Raw genomic sequence first — 20,310 nt, 5'->3', positions numbered from 1 at the left:
ATTTTTGCTACTTTCCATTTTAGAAAGAGAAGTTGAACTGGCATTTCATACTTTATGTATTTCATACTTCTTGCTTGTTATGAAATGGAAGAAGACCTTTCACTGAATTTGAATTCTCTGCCTTGGTTTAATAGTTTCCCTTCCCCCAACTTTGCCCATGGTTCTTGGTCCTCCACTGTTTTCAAATTTCACATGAGATGTAAATTCGATTTTACATTTCCTTCCTCCAATTGAGTTGCTCTAAATGTGTGTGTTTGGAGGGTGTGGGGAAAGGAAATCTGTGTTTCCTTCACCTGATCAGGCTGATGCAATTTAATTTAGAGTCTCATCTGAGATGCATGTTACTTCATTTCCAACAAACACATCTTTGTGGGAAGTGGTTTATTTTTGGAAGTGGGGTGCCTTTGTTTGAAAACAGAAATCTGTTGCTCTGATTGGGTGAAGGGGATATAAATTGTGGAAACTGGTGCAGGGGCAGCATCACAGGAAGCTAATACCTCTTTTGTACGTGTAATGAAATACTGTCCTGTTAAAAATGAGTGGGAAGCATCACTGCTGGATGGTGGGCCTGATTTCTCTGATGCAAGGGGTCTGAAATACACTACCTGTATGGCACCATGGTGATGAACACTGGTACCAGCATAAATAAAATGGCAATTGGGATTGATGGCAAGAGATCCACCAAGAGAAGTTTGTATCATACTTCTGCATGTGAGCAGTTCTGACCTGCACAAGCTGTACCAATAGCTGCTAATTCTAATGTTGAACTTACGCTACTGTCTTTGTGCTCTGCTCTGTTCTATCACACATACTCTGATTTGCCTTGGAGCAGCACTGTGAGCCTGAAATCCCTACACCTTCTCTGTGTCAGCAGTAGGGAAGGAGAGAACTGAGTATGGACTGTGCTCCTTACCTGCTTTCTTTATGGAGCCAGCGCCATTCCTACTCCTCTTTAACATACTACCAGGGCAGGTAGTGCAAGAGGCAGTCTCTTTCTTACTGCTGGGGACCTAGGAGTCTTAAGAGAAATACTGGTAGCACGCAAATTTTATGTTCTTACTCCTTTTTGTTTTCAAAACAATGTTCTTCAGGTGAGGATGCAAGAATTGGCACGTTACAAAACTGTTCCATCCGGTCCCCATGGGTGTCAGCAGTCCTGGATTGCAATGCAGGAAGTCTGTACAATGTGAGCATCAGTGACAGTGCCTTGCTGCAGTTCCTACAGAAGAGCAAACGAGACTGTGACAGATTGGCAGCTCTGCATTGTGCCCTGCTCTACTTCCAACACACAGAAGACTTGGAAAGGCAGGTGGGAAAAGAACCTCCTCTAAATTTTTTTCCAGTGACTGACATTTTATACAAAGCAGGAGCAGAGCATGAATGGCATCAGCCAAGAGAGGTCCTGATTCACCTGGCAGTGCCAACAGGTTCATCAGCTGGGCTGCCCTAAACCCTGTTATCAGTCCAGGCTATCCTGAAAACATTTGTGTCTCTATCACTACTCCATGCAAAGTGTTAACTACCAAAACTAAATTTTCTATACCCTCTTACAATGCTTGATTAAACAGAGAGACGTGACAAGCTCCCTGTTCTCATTCTGACAGATTATTCGGTGGATTTCTGAGAACCTGTCAACGTGTCATTCTTTTGACCCCATTCAAGAATTTATCATTGGTAGGTATTTCTTTTCCTGCATTCTGAGTTTTTCTGCATACTCCAGTTGACACTAAAGAGGGGCCATGGCAATACAAATTGACTCTTATTTCTGAACTTTTTGGTTATGGATTTGCATTAACTAACTTGCGTTTTGTGGCATTAAGAGACAGCATCAGTAGTTTAGAAGATACATAGACATCTCAAAATCAGATTGGCAGTAAAACTTTTCAAATGCATTCTTCTGTCTAATGGAAAAAATGGATTTATCATTTTTTTAGGTCTCTGGAGGTTGTTTCCTCAGCTGGATTCTCCTCTAGCTCTAGCCAAACCATTTTTTTTTCAAAAGGATTTGGCTTATCATGATGCTCTCTTCTAATAGGTAGTTTCTCAGTCTAGCCAGTGCAGAGTCTTTGTACAAAGGACCCCTGCAGCGCTGAGCTGTAGCCAAGCAGCTGACCCGGCCCTGCAGCCATCTGGACTTCTCTTCCTCCTTTTGTGCACAGAATGGGACCAGTTCCACGATGGAGGAAGCTGTTTCAGAGACAGCAGCAGGATTTGTCCTTAAAAAAGTGTCAGATAAGGAACAGTGAAGCCTACTCTTGTTGACAGATAGTTTATACAATCTTGCCCTTATAAATCTTTTTACATTACATTCAGCCTCCCTGTACTGCAGAATGTGTCCAGAAACTCAGAACCTGGATAAACTCCTGCCCTACACATCACTGGATGACTGGATTGGGGTAAGATAACAGCTGGTACTTTAATTAATAGCTAGAGGGTCTGGTTTTTATCCCTTAGTATAGCCTATAGCTTCTGTGTCTTACCTTTTCATAGATATGCTCCAAATTCATACCTTTATGCCTGTGCTGTTTGCCTGTTCTAGTTTGCCAAGTCTTACCCTTTGTGGTGTTTTCCATGAGTTAAATTTTTTGTCAACAAATAAAAGCATTTGCGAAACCAAGAACAGTTACTATAATTGAATGGATGGTTAAATGTCTCAGTTTCCATAATGAAGTATTAATTTATTCCTTATCATGTGAGGTTTATTGTGAATACAGAATACATTTAACCAGAAAAATCATGCAGTTATTTCTGGGACAAACAGAATCAGTAGAGTTAAGATTTACAAGTAAGCTTGCAGAAGTAAAATAACTTCCAGCAAGACTTTACAGTTAGAGCAAATATTGTCTTGATTTCTCTGCTGTGACATTGTTCTAATATGTTGCTTTTTTAAAAATAAGGACACAGTTTTGGCTAGCTAGTTAGTTTCCTGGAGGAAATGGGTGCTGGAGATTCATTTAGATGCCCCATGTTCTATGCTAAATTATAAGACTATAAGTAATTTATCTGTGTTCACAGGTTGTCCCTGGAGTAATATGTGCCACAGACATTATTTCTCTACCTGTGTTAGAGGTAAGTTGCAGTATAAAACCACATTTGTATTTGCAGACTAGTAGCTGCTTTTTTTGTGGGTTAGGGGTGTGCTACATATTAAATGCAGCAGGGTCCCCACAGCCCTACCCAAAAATAGATGTAAACAGAAGATTGCTCTGTTGGAAATGATTTATGCATTTAAAATGCAGTGATAAAATATCAGTTAATCAGCCTCAAAGGTGGTGGGTTTTTTTTCCCTTTCTGAAGACACCTCTATTCAACAGGGAGGATTATCCATTAATTAATTCTTGTTAATCAGGTTGATACCACTTCACTTTATGACTTTGGTAGCTGAAGGCAGAGGTGGCATAACAGACAAGTAGGATTTCTACATATGTCTACATATGCCCACTTTGAGGGCTATTTCATTGTGCTGCCATTGGTGTGGATGGTTCGTGACCCTCTCACTTTGTTTTGTCCAGAGCATCCTGTGATAGCACTCATGTCAGGGCTTTGGCTACTAAATCTAGACAAATTCCTGCACAGCCTGGAAAGAGCAATGGGCTGTTTAGGGAGAGCACAGGTTGTTTGGGTAGGAAATGGTACTTTCCATTGAAAACAATATGAATGATCCTTCATGTCTTCCCATTCCACTCCCTCAGCTCCAGTTTAGAGAAATTCTTGAAATTTTCCTAAGCACTCCCATACAAAATCTGAAAGAGAATTTTAATAAGCAGTTTGTTGTGGAGAGCTAACAGGAAGCATGAGGAGTTTAGACACACCAGCAACACATAGGATTAGACTCTGAATACATTACAATGTTGTTCCATGTAGCTCTTTAAAGATGTACTTATAATTAGTCATAAAGCATCACTGTTCACAAAACCTTTTAAAAGTCAGTGAAATTGCCCACTGCTCTCTCACTCTGCAGCAGTGCATCACAGCTGTGCTGCACACATTCATAGGGTTGCTGTCAGGGAATTGGGCTTTGCATGGCTTTGCTTGGAAAGGCTGTCCTGAGAACTGGGACACCTGGGAAAATCAGATCTTGAGAACATTTGTGTGCAGCTAATCCCTGTAATTCACTGAGGTCAAAGTTAGCAGGACTTTAATTTGTCTGAGATTGAACCTCAAGCCCCTGGGGGCACATGCCTTTAGCAGCTATACTTCCTGATTGTGGAACTCATTTCCTATTTCTGTCTGAAACCTAAACAGATTGAAAAGGTCAGAGTTGAGCTAAAGACAAATATTTCCTGCCACTTTTGATGGCAAGTTGCTCTGACTTTTACATGAGGATAAAGATGCTAGGGCATAGGGTAAGGTTTAATGCTATGGCTGTTTTGTACCACACCAGTGCCACAAGCCCACCACAGCTTAAGTGGTCAGTTGGTGTTTCAGTTGGTGCATGTTGTTGGCATCAGGAGTCAGACCCTGGTCACAGATCTGGTTCTACAAGTGGTATTTCTGTTGCAGAGATTTTATGGCATGGTTAATTGTTACTTTGAGAACTTTCTGGAGTTCTCAAGTCCATGAGTTGTTGAGAGTTTTTAGAAGGGCTATGTCCATATTCACATTTAAAAATTGTGCTATTTGGGTATCAGGTGTTTTTATCACTAAAATCTTGTTCATCAAGATATACTGAGAAAGGGGGAACGGTTAGTCCAATTGTCCAAAAGCTCTACATAAGGATTGCGATTAATAAGTCTAATTTCCTCCCCTCTTTTTGAAGAACAAACCAAACTTGCAGTGTGCAAATAAGTTCAATTGGAAAGGAAGAAGGCAGGAAGAAGAAGGGAAATAAAGAAAATAGAAGATCCAGGGGAAGAGTGAAACTATATAGTACAAGAAATTGTAAGAGCACCAGGAAGGAGTTTCTCCCTTGTGCTCTGCTGAACCCCTGGGGTGCAGAGTGATGTTTTACAACTCTCTCTGAATGCCATCACTGCTGGGGAGACACAGCACTACAGTTCAGAGATACATGGGCTTCTTGAAGGCAATTGTTACCCCACATCTTTTCCAAGGGGCTCTCTATCTTCAGTTAAAAACCCACTACTTATGAAAGGCTTCATGGGAGCTTTTTGAGTATTGCAAACTGGTAAGGCATTACTTTGACTTCTGGTAATACAATATCTTTTAAGTGTCATGCTTAGGTGTTAATTCTTGTCTCTCTAGAAATGTCTCCTAAATAAACACCTAAGATGAAAAAGCCTTCTTTTTAGTCTTTGCCCTGATGATCCGCAAGAAATAATAGAATTAACTAAAAAAGTCCTTTACATCAAACTTTAAGGTTTTTAATGAGATTTAATACAATGCATATTTTTGGGATTAAAAGCAGACAACACTCAAGCATACCACTTCCTGTTAGAGATTTCCTATATGAAAGAAAATTGCTGTCTTGCTTCCCCCTGCCACATACACAAGTTCAGTGTGGCCTGAACACAGTTCTGCAGTGGTAGTGCTGTTACATGGCTTGGTCACTAGATGATACCCTTATGCTGTATTTAATATTTCTCTGATTTCATATTGGTAACATTTAGACAACATTCTGCAGTAGTAGGTTGTAGATCTCATGAGTTAAGTCCAACAGAGTGAACATATGGTGCCATGTGTGATCCTAGTTTGCAGCTGCTAAATATAACTAATATGAAACAAAACCCAAGATTTATTTTCTCTGCTGCAGCTACAATAATAAAGTGACAATAGGCACTGGCAGCAAGAGGAAAGTGGCTGGCAGGATTGAGTCTTTGAAATTTATTTTCCTTGACAAATTATAGTTTATAGTAGGAAGTGGTTTCTTCCTTTTGAGGTTTTCTTTTAAGGTTATTGTTATTATAGGATAGTTGAGAGGAGAGAGCAAAATCCAGTATGTTAGTGCAAGTGGAGGAATTTTGTCAACTCAAAGCTTTCTTTATTCAAATGTTGTTACTGCAGTGTCTGTGTTGGGAGAGAATGTATATTAAGAGGGGCAAGAACAGCTTTTACCATCTCTTGTTTTTTAAAACTGTAAAAAATAATTGTCTTAATCTCATCTCTTCCTCAGCAATGCCCTCCATTGCATCTTGCTCCCCTTATAAACAGCAGCTTCAAATTTATATACCCAGTCCAAGAACTAGCTCAAGAAACTGATGTGATTTTGTTTAGATTTTGTTACTCCTGTCTGTTCATAGTGAGTTTAGAACAATTTTAGCATTAGAGTAAAATACTTTAGAATTGCTATGGAAATGTTTAGATTTTGTTTATTTTCTAGGATGAAGCAGTGTTACTTGAAGTTGGTAAATGGATGTTTGCAGTCTAAGTATTAATGAAGCTTGTAACTAGTGGCATTCTGCAGCTGTCATGGCCATGGTGGTATTCTTCTTTTTGGAACTACTAGAAACCTCAAATGGGATTTATTTGACAAAATGTAAACATTTACATCTAAGTTAGTAGCCTAAGGCTCTTTTTACAGTCAGAGGAAGTCTAGACAATATGGCCAGTGTAGTCTGTGGTGCAGTTCTTCCCATCTCAAACATGTAAATAGGTCAGATGAATTATGACCCAGAAATACTTGTTCCATTCCAGGCACCAAATCGTGACCTCAAGTCAAGTAAGTGCTACCACTGCCATCCCGTCAAGAGAAATTAGTTTTGGTGCTTTGGTTTAACTTTTTTTCAGTTAGATTGTTTTTACACTAATCACATGTCTTTGCAGTCACTTAGTGGGAGGGTGGTAAGGTATTTCTTTAAGAGGGCAGTCTGTATTCATACTTTCTCTGCAAAACTTTACAGTTCCAAAACTCCAAAGGCTTCTGGGAGAAACTCAACGCAAACTTGGAGAGTGTGAAGTATGCAGAGCCACACTTGCACTACCACAGTAACATGCTCAGGAGGGAATGGCGTAGCCTTTCAGAAGAGGTGAGTGGGAGGCATTGGAGCTGAGACACTGGAGCTCTCCAGAGCTGCCTCTGAAATGGGTGTTTTAAAGTCAAGCATAGATGAGTTGGCTTTTTTATTTTGAAGATAAATTAATGGGAATCTGATTATCCGAAGTGCAAAGACTTGCAGTCATTTCACCTAAGGTGATTGCCTGTGAGTTTTGTTCTCCTAAAACAATTCAAAAATTAAAGAAAAGCAGAGCTTGCTCTGTATTGTCACAAGGTTTACATGTGTGAAAGTGTGTGAGAGCATGGGCACTTGGAAGAAGGTGTGAGGCCCCACTGTGTTTTATTTCTATTCAAAGAGAAAACCAAATTCATTTCTTATCTTCATTCTGTTAGGGAGTATTTTATTTGATCTTATGTTTTGTTCATTTTGGGATTTTTCTTTGTTTACAAACCAGAGGGAGGAGAGAAGAACCACAGCATATTTGAGGAATATTTTTGAAAATGCCAAGAAGTACGTACTGGTTTGTATTATATTTACCCATTCATATTTTGCACAAGTATGTTGGAGGAATTAATGTGCCATTGAATTAGTTGATTAGGTATCTGATTAGATATCTTTTAAGAAGATTATCCTGATGAAAATCCATTATTGGAATCCTTTAATCACTACAGCATTATCTGAAATACAGGCCTCTAGAGCTAGGAAATTTATGGTAAATGTGAAGTTATTCTCATGCAGCCTAGACAGACAGAATTTTTTAAATGCTATCGAGCATTACTACATTTTGTCTCATATACTGTTCTTAGATGCCTTTAGCCATCTTTGAAAGATCAAAAGCTCATTTAAGTTTTTAGTGATGTTATGAAAGCCTTTAGAGTATTGCATATGGAACACACTGATTTTGGTTTCAAACCCTAGGGTGCTTTCTCATCTGGACACTTGGGACTCTGGTAAGTGAAACGTTTCTTGATATAGGCCTTAGCTGTAAGATTTAGGTTTATTAGAATATTTCCATCCACCTGTTGTTTGCTAAAAATCAGTTGCTATGTGTGTTTTCGGCACAGAAGAGTTTGAGGATTTAAGATGAGAAGAAAACTTTCATTTACTGACTGTGAAATGTTTGAAAATAAAGTCCCTAGTTCATATTGGATCTAACAACATAAGCAGCAAAATTTGGTCTGCTAAAGGACATCTTCTTCAGGATTTTTCTTGTGGAGCAGAGTATCAATGACACACCATGTTAATGTTGAGTCTTGTCCACTTGTAGCTGCCTTTGCAATATCAGAACTTGTGCAAGAGATTAGGGCTGGTGAAAAAACATGTTGTAGAGAGAGCAGGTGTAATGAATTTCCTTAGGCCAGAAACACTTGAGATTTTCTGGTGCTCAGTTCCTCTGTTACAAATAAGCTGAATTTAGTGGTGCATTATGTTCCTGCTGTTCACACATCAGTGCCTTCTATGTGCCCTGCCAGTGTGTGCTGTGACATGATGCTCATGTAAATGCTGCTCGGTCCTTTTATTACCAAGAATTTTCAGTGTACCCATTTCCAGCCCCTAACAGCAGTCATCTGTGTCACTGCTAGTTATTGCAATGGGCTCTGACTTTGAGAGACTTTGTATCAACTCTGTGAACCTCAGCTTTGTGTTTTCAAAGGTGCTTATTGATAAAGAAGTCAGATGTTTAACTGTGACTAGATAATTTCTAAATAGCTGCCATCCAATAACAAGCATCTATGTAGTGTTTCTCTGTAGATTTGTCCTTGAGTCCTTTAAAATCAAGCAGCAGTGCTCTTTGTTCTGCTAAGTGGTGGTGTAAATGTATTTGAAGGTGAGCAAAAATAGCTGAAAATTTTGAAAGAGTTCAGCACTTGGTTCCATAAAATCTTGAGTTGTTTTAATCTCTTATCATGAAATAGAAGATTGGTTTTCCTCCTTCGTTTTAGTAGACAGGAAGCACTGATTAGAAAATACAGGTTATTAATTTCAGTAGACACTGTTATCTCCTTCCATTTAGTTAGAGAAGTTGTGTTCTTTTTGTAGTGGTCTGCAAATCTGAGTAACAGAAGCAGCCAGACCATTGGAGAGAATCAGTGGGAGGTGATTCCTTGAACTGTTTACTTTTTGTTTAGCCATTTTCTTGGAAAACCCATGTGGCTGCTAGAGTTTGTTTGTTTGTAAATGACAGGATCTAAGTAACACATTGGCACTGGTGTTACCAGAAGGTTCTTTCTGCTCTTTGCTCTTGAGTCACCACACTGTGGTAACTCTTACTTAAATATCAAAGAGAAGAAGAAGTGGATGGCAAAGGGTTATTTTCCATTTTTTAGTTCTCTTATTCAGTCTGTGGTTCTTCAGTGTCTTAGTTCTGTAGCTGAGTAGGTCAAACCACAGCTTCTGTTTGCTTGTCTGCTCCTAAGTACTTTTGAAGCTGGTTGAATTCTTGTGATATTTCTGTAATGCCATGAATGATTGTTGCTCTGCTTGTTTCAGAGACGAGGCTGGTCCCTCTCTTTGAAGAGGAGGATTATCAGCAGCAGTTGCTCATGGGACTGGTATGTGCTTTTGTCAGTGTGCACTAGAGGACGCACAGGCTCCATCCACAGACGTGTAAAGAGTGACCTTCCAAGTTCCAGTGCTGAATGGAAGCTCACTCAGGGTAGCTATTGGGCAAACATGGCATTTCCTAAGTTTTACATTTCATCGTCATGATATCATCTTAGCAGGTCATTGTAAGGCATAGGGGAAAAACAGCAATAGAAAGTTGATTTGTCAAAATTCTTTTTCCCAATATAACTTTGGCTGGAAACCAGGAGGTCATCTTAATCTGTCAGTTACTTTTGGACTACATGTAAGTGAATTCCTCCCCCTCCATTCTCTCAATTTGATGAACAGAGATCTTATTGCTCCTCAATTTGACACCTTTTTTTACTGTTTCTTTTTCCTTCTACCTCACTTCTGAGACTGCTATGGCCATTCTGAGGTCCCTTCTTCTTTTCCACTGTTTTGGCCACTGATCTCGCTAAAGGATCTATCATCTATATGCTTCTGGGCAACAAATCCCTCCCTCCCTCTGTCTTAATACATATCTTATCTCTTATTCTCTTACTTTTAAAATTGAGCATGCACTAGAAAGTCTCAGCAGTGAAGAGCAGATCAACACTGTCCTGTCCACATCTAAGGCAAATTTCCTTCTTTTGCCTCTTGTTCTCTGAAGCTTCTCTACATTCCTTCCTCTCCATTTACTCAGACAGATCCAAAAAGCAGGTCACTTTGTCTGTGCCTTCCTCGTACCTGTATTACTTTCTTGACACACTGAGATTAGTCTACATATACGTTCCTTGAGACAGATTTTTATTTGCTCCAGCTTCCCTGTGAGTTTCTTAGTAATTCTCAGAGAAGAGCCAGCTTTTCTGGATTGAGTTGCAATCTGAAGCTATATGAGGTCAGTGAATATTTCAGAAAGGAGAGAGTAGGGAGTGGCATGGACTGTATGTTAACAAACACCCAACTTTAATGACTTCACAATTAATGTTTAACCTGAAATTTCTATTACTCACTCTGGTTCTCAGGTTCTTGGCAACTACCACGAATTGTACTTGTGCTTGTTTTCTCTATAATAAAATCTGTCAGGTTTATTTGTTTGTAATAAGTACTTATATTCTTAGAATTCAATGTTATATTTAAATACTTCTTTCACCCAGTTCCCTTGGCTTTGCACAGAGAGGTGTGAGAACTGTAAGCTTTTTCTTTTCAGTATCATGGAAAGTTCAGCTTAGTATTCATTTTGCTGAATTTGCACCAAGTAACTATTTTGCATATTCACATCTGCTGATGAGTTTAGCAAGATTGTACAGTAGCTTGGGATCTCACTCTGGAGTTTTGCAATGGGGAAGCATTTTGTTGAGCCAATGCCTATTGATCAGGCCCTGCACCTGCTGCAGCTTTTGTGTTTCTTTGAAGATGCCCAATGACAACAAATTGTTGGCTTTTCTTCTAGATGGTTGCACAGCTGAAGGATCACCTTATGAGACATCTGCAATATGTTGGAAAAAAGAAGATTGACCAAATAGTTTTGGATTACGTTGCAAACCTGGTTAGTTTGATTTCATAGTCACTATTGTGAGCAAGTTGTGTATTTGTAGGATTGTAGGTCCTTGGGTGTGTGTACTAGTTGTATATAGCATATATTTGGTGGGAAGAAATTGTTTTTAAGATATTTAAACATATTTTCAGCCTAATATTGTATAAATGGATAAAGAAAACTAATATTTAAATATAATTTTAAAAGTTCTACCAGTTACTCAGAATATGGAAGAAATTGTTCCATTTATAACTTGTGCAAATATGTTCTACTCCCAGAAATAAAATGAGAACTCATCCTGAAAGTTTAAAGCTGTTAGGTCCATTTGGTTTCTTGTAGAACACATTGTTGCAGGTTTTGAATAATGAAATTGCCACCTTTCATTATAAATATGAACAGAAAAACATGTCAGTACAATCTGACATGTGGGAAATCACCACCAGTCCTATGTAGTGCCTTCAGTGGGCTATGTGTGTGACAGAAGACAGTTTTGCATGAAGAAATCTTTGTAAACTACTTTGCGTTCCAAATTCTTATTTTTCTGTCTTTCATCGTCTTAAGAGACCTTAAAAAAAAAAACAAACCTACAAAAACCATAACTGTTGTGCACAGAAGTTATGTATTTGGTTTTGCCTGTCTCAAGATCACGTCCTTTAAGTGCAGAACGCAGAGTCCTCAAAAGCTTGCATGGCAACTGTAAATCCTGTTCTTGGTGCCAGTGTTCAGTAGAAACTCCCCACAGTGCTGTTTTCTAGGGATGAAAACCTTGGGAAACTTCCTTGAGGTCAGTGATGCCTGCATCTCCTCCAAAGTCCTGTATGAGTCAGTTGCTCTGTCAATGTCACAGTGTTCTCTGAACCCCTGCAGCCCCACTGCCGTTCCTGATGTTTCAGGCCTCACTTTGACAACTTCACAAGTTGTTTCACTGGTATATTGGCAGACTTCTATGTATATGTGTAGGAAAGAAACTGAAACTAGTAGTTGATTAAAATAGAAACAGTACAACATGAACCAAAGCTTTGTACCTGAAAATGGTGCTGAAAAAACCCCAAGTGGAACATTTCTTCTCCGTTTATTCAATTTCTAATAACATTTTGTTCACTTTCAGTAAAAACTAAGATAAAAGTGTGAAAACATCTATTCAACCTTGATCTGCAAGGCTACATTATTGTAGACTAAATCTTGCAGAACAAATCTCAGCCCTTCACACAAGCAAACTCTCAGGATTAATTCTCTAAACTCAATTGACAGGCTTACTCTTAGAAAAGCTATTATACATGAAGATAACTTATAATCTAAAAATTGATTCTGCTTTCTGCTGGTGCATCTTAGGCACTGTTTGGAAATCTTTAGAAATTATTTCATTCTTAAACTTGTGTTTCCCCTCATCCTAATTAAAAATTCTTATGTCTCAAACCTTTCCACGTCCTAAATGTTTCAGTGTTCTTCAGGGGAATGAACTGATTAGAGTCTTCCCATAGTTCTCTGTAGCATCACAGAGAGTAGCAGAGCTATTGAAACTAATGAAACAGGAAGAAGCTTGAAGTTTGTCTATTTGCTTTCATAAAATATTTTGCATTGCATTCAGGAGCCCAGGAGTGGCTGAGATTAGACTCTGGTGTTTAGCCACTGTGTAAATCAATTGCAAAAGAAGTCAGAGGAGCCAAAACTTGGGAGCACTGAGAGTCTTTTATAAAACAACAGGCAAAGGCTGGTTGCTGTCAGAGAGCTGTGTGTTCTTGTATACAGAGAAGTAATGTGGGGAAGTGTGAATGACACATCTCAGTGGGAATTCCTTGTTTGCTGAGGAGCTCTGCAGAGTGTGCCTGGTTCACAGTCCATGTGGCACCTTTCCTGCAGTGGTTGTTGTATATCCACAGGCTCTCTCTCCTCTGCAATCACTTTACCTTAGCTTTGGTCCATATCTGTTTCACTCACTCCCTTTCATTTCAGTGAGGCAGGAAAGGGGAGAAATTACTTACAGAAGCAGTGTGACATTTGCTGTCCTGACAGCAAGTGGAAGGGGAGGCAGGGTGAACAGGCAGGCAGCCTGTGGAACAGGAAACAGGCAGACCTGAATAAACTGCTGAAATTTCTCTGCAAGTCGCTGCAGTAGCTGCACGTTTTCTCCTGATGTCTGTGGCCAGCTGTCATCTGATGTAGGCTCAGCTTCAGAGGAACAGAAGACAGACACCATTTGGATTTGAGTTTTCCTCAGGAGGAGGAGGACTGTGTCATACTACTGCACAGGAGGGGATCTGAAAGACAGCAAGACCACGTCTCACTTCCTTTTCTCCTTTGCTCCTGGTTCTTTTCTTTGACTTTCTTTGTCTTTGAGGTCTTTCCTGTAGAAATAACCAAGGGAGCTGAGCACTTGTGGTTCCAAATTAGTTTAGGGGAACTTCAGTTTCCTTGGCACCATTGCCTGGAACTGTAGATGTTTCAAGACAAGGTGACAGCACTGTCAGCCAAGGCCCTTCTGCATGTGCTGTCTTGCTGATGGTCATGTGTTCTCTTGTTAGTTTAGAACACTCGAAGGGAAATGGCTTCATGTATGTGCCCCAAAAACTTGTTATTGTGTGTTTGTTATTCAGGGGAAAATGGCCTCCCCTGCTATGCGTGTAGCTCTTAACTTGGCTGCCCCAGACACCCACTGCTAACTTCAGACAGGAAGCTGCCTGTGCTCCTTCCATCAGACAGATAATGCTGCCTTTCTCTCATGCACATTATCTCATGTGTTAAATTCTGAAAAAAAGATTGAGATGTGGATTATCTTTCTGTATGTATTTTCAACAATGCCAAGGGTAGATGTTGATCTCCAAAGTGAGTTGTGCTGTTAGTGAGGGTGTCACATCACAAACATTCATGTATTTACGATGCAAGTATGTAGGGATAGCTTGGGTGATTATGATTTAAGAAGTTATTAAGCTTACTGTGCCCTGTGAAAGCTGTACAGTTTGCTGTATTGTTAAGCAAAAAATACTTATTATGGAGTAGCATACTCCTAAAAACCATTTGTGTTGCACAAATAATAATTGGTGATTTTGGAGCTTGTAAGAACTTTCACTTCAACACTGATCCTTCAGATCCAGCTGCAGCTCCTGATGCAGAGGCCTAAGCTGCACCCTCTGTGCTGGCCAGAGTTGAAATTAATTCCAGCAGTAGGTATGGTTCTTGTGACCCTTTTGTGGAAACTGGAAATCACTCATTTCCTAGAAAACTTGCTATAGTTATATACAAAGATTAAATTGCATCTTTCCATTGCATCTAGAAAGTGTGAAGATGGCAAGTATTGGGTAGTTATTTTGCATCAGGCAGCTGTGTGAGCCTGGCTCAAGTTGTGGTGGATGGGAAATGTGCTACCTTGTAGAGCTTTCTGGACAAGATAAATATGAACACTCAACATTACTGAAGATGAATATTCCAGATTAATATTACTGAAGATTAAAATTCCTTTGCATGCAGATCTCTCCTGTGTGTCCTGTTTCTCTCTTGCTCAGAGCCTGTGATGAGTCAGACAATGGAGAGGGTAAAGCCTATGAGGGGAAGAGAGTGGGGAAAAAAGCATTCCTGGATTCTGACCCTCTGGAGGGAGGAAAAGGGTTCCTAACTTCTTGTGACACGTCTTTGCAGAACAGGGGTCAGACTATTTTCCTGAGTTTCCTGGGATTGATTGATTGCTGTGCTTTGAGGGCCAGAGATAAAAGGCACAGAGGAAGCGTCTCAGTTGTGTTCCTGAGATGTGGAACTGGTTACACGTGACAACCATGAGGAAGTTATTTCAGCTCTTCCTTGTGTGGTTTCTCTTTCAGCTGCAGAAGCTGAGAAGGCCCAAGTGAGAGCAGGGCTTGTGGCTTTGGTATATGCTGACTCTGGTGGACATCAGCTTGGGAGCACAAAGAACAACAACATGGGCCAAGGGATTGTTTCACTTCACTGGGGACAATTGATGAGGAGAGGCATTTCTTTGTCTCATTTTTCCTCCTTACCAGGACTAGATCTGTGATTCCTCCTGCATACTCTTCTTGGCAAACTGAACATTCTACTGTCTTCAGCATTATCTGCTTTTGCTGAGCCCTTGGGACTGTTCCTTGCCAAATGCTCAGCCACTTGGACATGCTGATTTTGCTTTCATGGCAAACAGATCTTTGAGAATTTGCTGCAAGAGCTTGAGATCATTTGTCTCCAAGAAGCACAATGTGTTATGTTGATGTATGTCTTGCATGATGCTTTGAAGTGCTGGAAGCACTTTAAAGTGCTGGAATAGGGCAATTCTGTTACAATTCTAATTTTAATTTTACATTTTAAGGCCTTAGAGAAAAAAATGAAGACTTAGTAGGAGTCCCATGAGAAGTTTTTAACAAATACTGGTGTGAGGAATGAATGAAGGCCAAGGGCCTGCTGTACACAGGCTCCTGGAAACATCCAGTCTTCTCTTTTTTGTTTTAGCTGAATCTGGTGCATCGAATAATGAAAGAAGTTTGGAGGAGATACCAGCTTCATTCCTGTATCTTCTGCTTGTGAGCAAGTGATTTGTTAAAGTTTTTAGCCTGCCTTTTAAGTGTGGGCATAATGATTTTGGTCTTCATTGGTAGTACTCCTCTGAACAGTGTATGCTTATGCTGCTGTCAGTGTTAATGTTACTGTCACTTACTCTTCCTAAGGATCCTGCTGGCCCTCTCCATGCCAGTGTGAATATTAACCACACAGGCAGTGTTATGGCTGGAGTTCAAACTTGCTGAGTTTGGAGTGGTCCAAAGTTAGGTAGTAGTTGTTAAACACCTGTAAAAGCCAGGTCACTCATACCAGCACTGTTTTACCTGTTGCTGCTGATTCCAGGTACTGCTGAGAGCTTTGTAAATGTGCATCAGTGTGGGGAGGAGATGGGGACACCACAGAGACTTTGTGTGTCTGCAGCACTGGGCAGCTGGTGCTGGCTGAGACACCTCAGTAATCAGGGCAGCATCCCATGGCCCTGCATCCCAAAGGCAGGCATTCAGTGCATTCCCAGTATGGCAAATTGACCCTTTCTTAGGAGAGAGTGGGTGCCTCGGGTTCTTAATGTGTTGCTGCTTTGTTAACTCAGTGATGAGAAAGGAAGTGCAGGAGAGTTCGCGGTGTTCCACATCATGAGTCGGATTCTGGAAGCAGCAAATGGCATGTGCATGCCTTTACCTCCTGGTAAGTTCTGTGTTCTGCTGTTCTAATCTTGAGTGAGGAGAGCAGTGCTATAAATTCCTCCCAGCACAGCAATGGTTTCAGCACATGTGTCAAGTTAGCTTTGGCAGTATTGACAGCTATTCAAGTCAGTTATAGAGGGGAAGGCTCTTGATAAAACTGTACAAGTGAAATGAAGCAAAATGAAATAGTTACTAGAAACAGAGAAAACTAAACAGAGGTTTCCAGTGGAATATGTGGGTGCAGTCTTATTAAAACTAAGATTTAGACAACTGGACTTCAGTGTCAAGATGCACAAGGGAAAATCCTATCCTGTAGCAGATAGAGTGTTTTTTCTCATGCTCTTGCCCTGCTAATATTTTTCATTTTTTTCCTGAAGGGATTACTTCCAGCCTTGATGGAAAAGCTGGTCTTGATAGAAGACTTTCACTTCCTAGAGCTCCTAATAATTCTCTACAGCATTTTTAAAGCACTTGCTTATTTTCATTAGGGAAAGACATCTTGACATCTTAATATCTTAATGCTTTCCAATTCTGTTTGAAACTTTCTGGGTTTTATTTCCTGATCTGTCTACAGTTGTTTAAACTGCTTTTGGTATGAGTTTGTCCCTCAGTCTGTGTGGGCACAAATGCTGCCACACAGTAGTGTTACAGGATAACAAGACCATCATCAGGCTGTTAAAGGAAAGTTGAAGTGTTAATGCTGCCTATGTGAGTGTCTGCATGGCAAAGACATCCTGAGGGTGGTGAGGCCTCAGATTTTGATTAATTAGGAGAAGAGAGGGAGATAAAAGACAAATTAATAGAACAAGTCAGATGTAAGGCAACAGTGTTGGTGTTTGACAGTGTATGACTTTAATGCCTGTTTTCAATCCCCTTAGCTTTCTTCTTTCTGATGAGGTAGTACTTGAGAGGACTTAAAGGATGTCTAAATAAAACCACCTGACTTGATAAATTGATTTCCTCACCAACTATAAAAAATCAGAAGTCAAGGGAAGTGATGGCTTTAGCTAGAGTAATTCCAGTCTCAAATAGAGAATTAGAAAAAACTTACATATTGTACCAAACAAGTTTGTCTCTTTCATAGGTTTTCACACTCTGCACCTGGGTCTTGGTGTCCGATGTCTCCCTCTGCACACCCTCCTGCACTATATTGACAATGGCATCTTGCAATTGACAGAAACCTGTGTCAGGAAATTGCTGAAAGGTACAGAGAACATGGTGTTTTATTTGTTCCTAGCCAGCTAACTGGGACTGTTGTCCTTTGAGCCATTCCCCTTGGACATGGGTTTTATTGCCCAGGACACTCAACTCTCCTTAAAGTGTTGTTTATACAGTAAGGTCTGTAGCTGATGGTGTTGCCTACCTGAAAGGAGAAAGTTAGGACTCAGGCTATGTGACTGGCCTTACCACAGCACACAAAGAAATGTCTGTGTGGAGACAATCTGAGTTTGTAGTTTTTGCACTCGAGACTTCTTAGAAAAGCAAATACTAAAGATCATTGTGGGATTTGTTGGGGAATTTCTGTGACTCTGTGAAAGTGCACACCTGTTTGTGAGGAAGTTGGGTCTGCTATCCAGCCCTCAGCTGTTGCTTTATGTTTGGAAAGAGAAGAACAGGCCTGTCAAGCTGACCTCATGGCTGGAGAAGCTTATGGAGCAGATCATTTTGAGTGCCATCACATGGCGTGTGCAGGACAACCAGGGGATCAGACCCAGCCAACATGGGTTTGTGAAAGGCAGGTTCTGCTTGACCAGCCTGTGACCTTCTGTGACCAGGTGATCCACACAGTGGGTGAGGGAAAGGCTCTGGCTGTTGTCTGCCTGGACTTCAGGAAAGCCTTTGACACCATTTCCCACAGCATTCTCCTGGAGAAACCGGCTGATCATGGCCTGGATGGGAGCACTGCTCACTGGGGATAAAACTGGCTGGACAGCTGGGCCCAGGGAGTGGAGGGGAATGGAGCTTCATCCAGCTGGTGTCTGGTCCCCAGTGGGGTTCCAGAACTCAGTATTGGGGCCAGCTCTGTTTAATATCTTTTTCAATAATCTGGACAAGGGGATCAAGTGCTTCCTCAGCCATTTTGCAGATGACACCAAGTTGGGTGGGAGAGCTCTGCAGACAGATAGGAAGAGGCTGGGTTGATGGGCTGAGGTCATTTATGTGAGGTTCAACAAGGCCAAGAGCCTGGGTCCTGCTCTTGGGTCACAACAACCCCAGACAGCATCACAGGCTGTGGCAGAGTGGCTGCAAAGCTGCCCAGGGGGTGCTGGTCAGTGGTGGCTGAACATTAGCCAGCTGTGCCCAGTGATGTGCTATTTCTCCAGTGTCCAAGAAAAGTGACAAAAAATATGCTGTATCAATCTGTGCCTGATCTTGATAAATTATATATTATAAACTTGAAGAGTTGCACTTAGTCAAAGTGCATTTGAATTACAGTATAAATTGTAACATAAAATTGTGAAGTTATGGACAAATACACAGAAATAAATTTGTACACATGATAAACATGTAAATAATAGTCTTTAAACTGAAATTTCATTTCACTAAGGAGGTGATGTTTATTAAAAATGTCTTCACTCTATTGAGGGTGATGAAAATTTGTTACGTGATTAACTGTTTGATTTGCTTTTTTCCCTGTTGCTTATAGATCTTGATGACACTGAACAGAATGAAAAGCTGAAGTTTAGTATTTTGATGAGGCTTCCAGAGGTAACTAATGGCTTTAGATGTAATTTCTTGGATTTTGGAATTGATAGGAAATTTATCCTTGTGCATAGGGTCAAACCAATGAAAGACTTGGCTGTGATTCAAATAGAGCATGATTCAAATGTAACCACACCTTCCACAGTTTCTCCATCTGCTGCTCCTGGACTGTAGGTTACCCTGATAACTTAAATTACAGATTTGTCCACAGTGTTTTGCAGAGTCTTCAGTATCCTACAGAAGTTTACAAGACTGACACTGTTCTGCTGAGTACTCATTTGCATAAGAAAATGAGGGTTATTTAAAAGGGGTTTATGGGGTTTTTATGTGTGCTTTTTATCATCCATGGAGTCTTTCTCACTTGTGACCTCTGATTGGTTCTGTACACTTCAAAAAATATGTTCAAAAGCTGGTAGAGTAAAAGCTGTAAAGTTGTATTGTACCACAGCTTTGTGGCAGGGATGAATTGCAAGATCTCCTCTCAGTTAAACTTCACAGTCTTACCCACTGACAAGTGACTTGTGTAGCCACAAGATCTGGTTACTGGCCCTCCATAAATTCTTCCAGTAGAATGGGAGATGCATTTCTCCTTCTCCCCTTTTGCTCTTATTGCATATCACAGGACTGCAGGGAAAGCACAAGATGTCAGAAAGCAGAGGAACACCAGGGATCCCCCTCAGGGAATGCCTCACTGCAGAACAAGCCTTTTTCTACATTAGTTGCCCATTGTTTGCTCAATCTGTACTGTCACGTACAGTTCAAATGGCCAGAAGTGCTGCTTGGGTTTTCCTCCAACAAAGGCTTCTTTATTTGGCAGCAGTTTTGAGAAGGGGTAGAGGAGGAGAACTCCACAGGATGTTCTTTGTCCTCTGTTTTGGACTAGGGCTGGTGAGCTGGGGTCAGCATGGGGCCCATGAGTTGCCAGCCCTGGGCCTGGTGCGTGGGGAACTCCATTCCAACCACGCTCTGACGTGAAGGGCTGAGCTGGGAGAGATTTAGGGAACAACTACTGCTAGCTATGCACAGTAGACTTAGTGCTTTATTGTATCTATTTACAGCTTTGGGAAAAAATGTTGGGAATAGTCTGTTTGCCAGAAAGGTCACTTTGGGGTGACTTGGACTATTTTGAGCAGGTTACATGCCGTGGATGACTTCAGTTTAATCAGAAGCAAGGATTTAAGCACCATAAAACTGTACAGCATTTACTAAGATGAACAGCTGTCTGCATTGCAGTACAGCTGAAGGGGTGGCGCAAGGGAAGATCTAGACAGGGAAAACAGCAGAAGGTGGAGCTAATTTCACAGTGTGTTCCTATTCTTTTGCTTATTGGTTGGGATTGGAAGCTCTGGGAAACCTGGTTTTGAATCTTTTGGTTCTGGGAATGTGAGTCAATGTTGTCAGTTTCTAGGATGATGACCTGAATAATGGATCCAAACTTACATTCCCAGTATCT

General features: G+C 40.7%; 1 protein-coding gene across 2 annotated transcripts in view; it reads left to right on the top strand.

Annotated features, from left to right (window-relative positions):
* Positions 1-20,310, top strand: part of GSAP (gamma-secretase activating protein) — a 44,828-nt gene that overhangs the window by 21,644 nt on the left and 2,874 nt on the right. For both annotated transcript variants that reach the window (XM_085569326.1, XM_021548336.3), the window contains 13 exons: positions 1,092-1,309; positions 1,605-1,674; positions 2,314-2,396; positions 3,016-3,069; positions 6,798-6,923; positions 7,348-7,403; positions 7,812-7,843; positions 9,384-9,445; positions 10,891-10,986; positions 15,424-15,494; positions 16,061-16,155; positions 17,239-17,358; positions 18,802-18,863. In XM_085569326.1, the coding sequence (XP_085425452.1) occupies positions 1,092-1,309; positions 1,605-1,674; positions 2,314-2,396; positions 3,016-3,069; positions 6,798-6,923; positions 7,348-7,403; positions 7,812-7,843; positions 9,384-9,445; positions 10,891-10,986; positions 15,424-15,494; positions 16,061-16,155; positions 17,239-17,358; positions 18,802-18,863 (1,145 nt within the window). The remainder of the gene's footprint in view (positions 1-1,091; positions 1,310-1,604; positions 1,675-2,313; positions 2,397-3,015; positions 3,070-6,797; positions 6,924-7,347; positions 7,404-7,811; positions 7,844-9,383; positions 9,446-10,890; positions 10,987-15,423; positions 15,495-16,060; positions 16,156-17,238; positions 17,359-18,801; positions 18,864-20,310) is intronic.

This window comes from Lonchura striata, chromosome 1A, assembly GCF_050655825.1.
Source record: "Lonchura striata isolate lonStrDom1 chromosome 1A, ASM5065582v1, whole genome shotgun sequence".
NCBI classification, from domain to species: domain Eukaryota; kingdom Metazoa; phylum Chordata; class Aves; order Passeriformes; family Estrildidae; genus Lonchura; species Lonchura striata.
The sequence above is the reverse complement of the archived record's forward strand: the minus strand, read 5'-3'. Positions and strand labels throughout refer to the sequence as shown.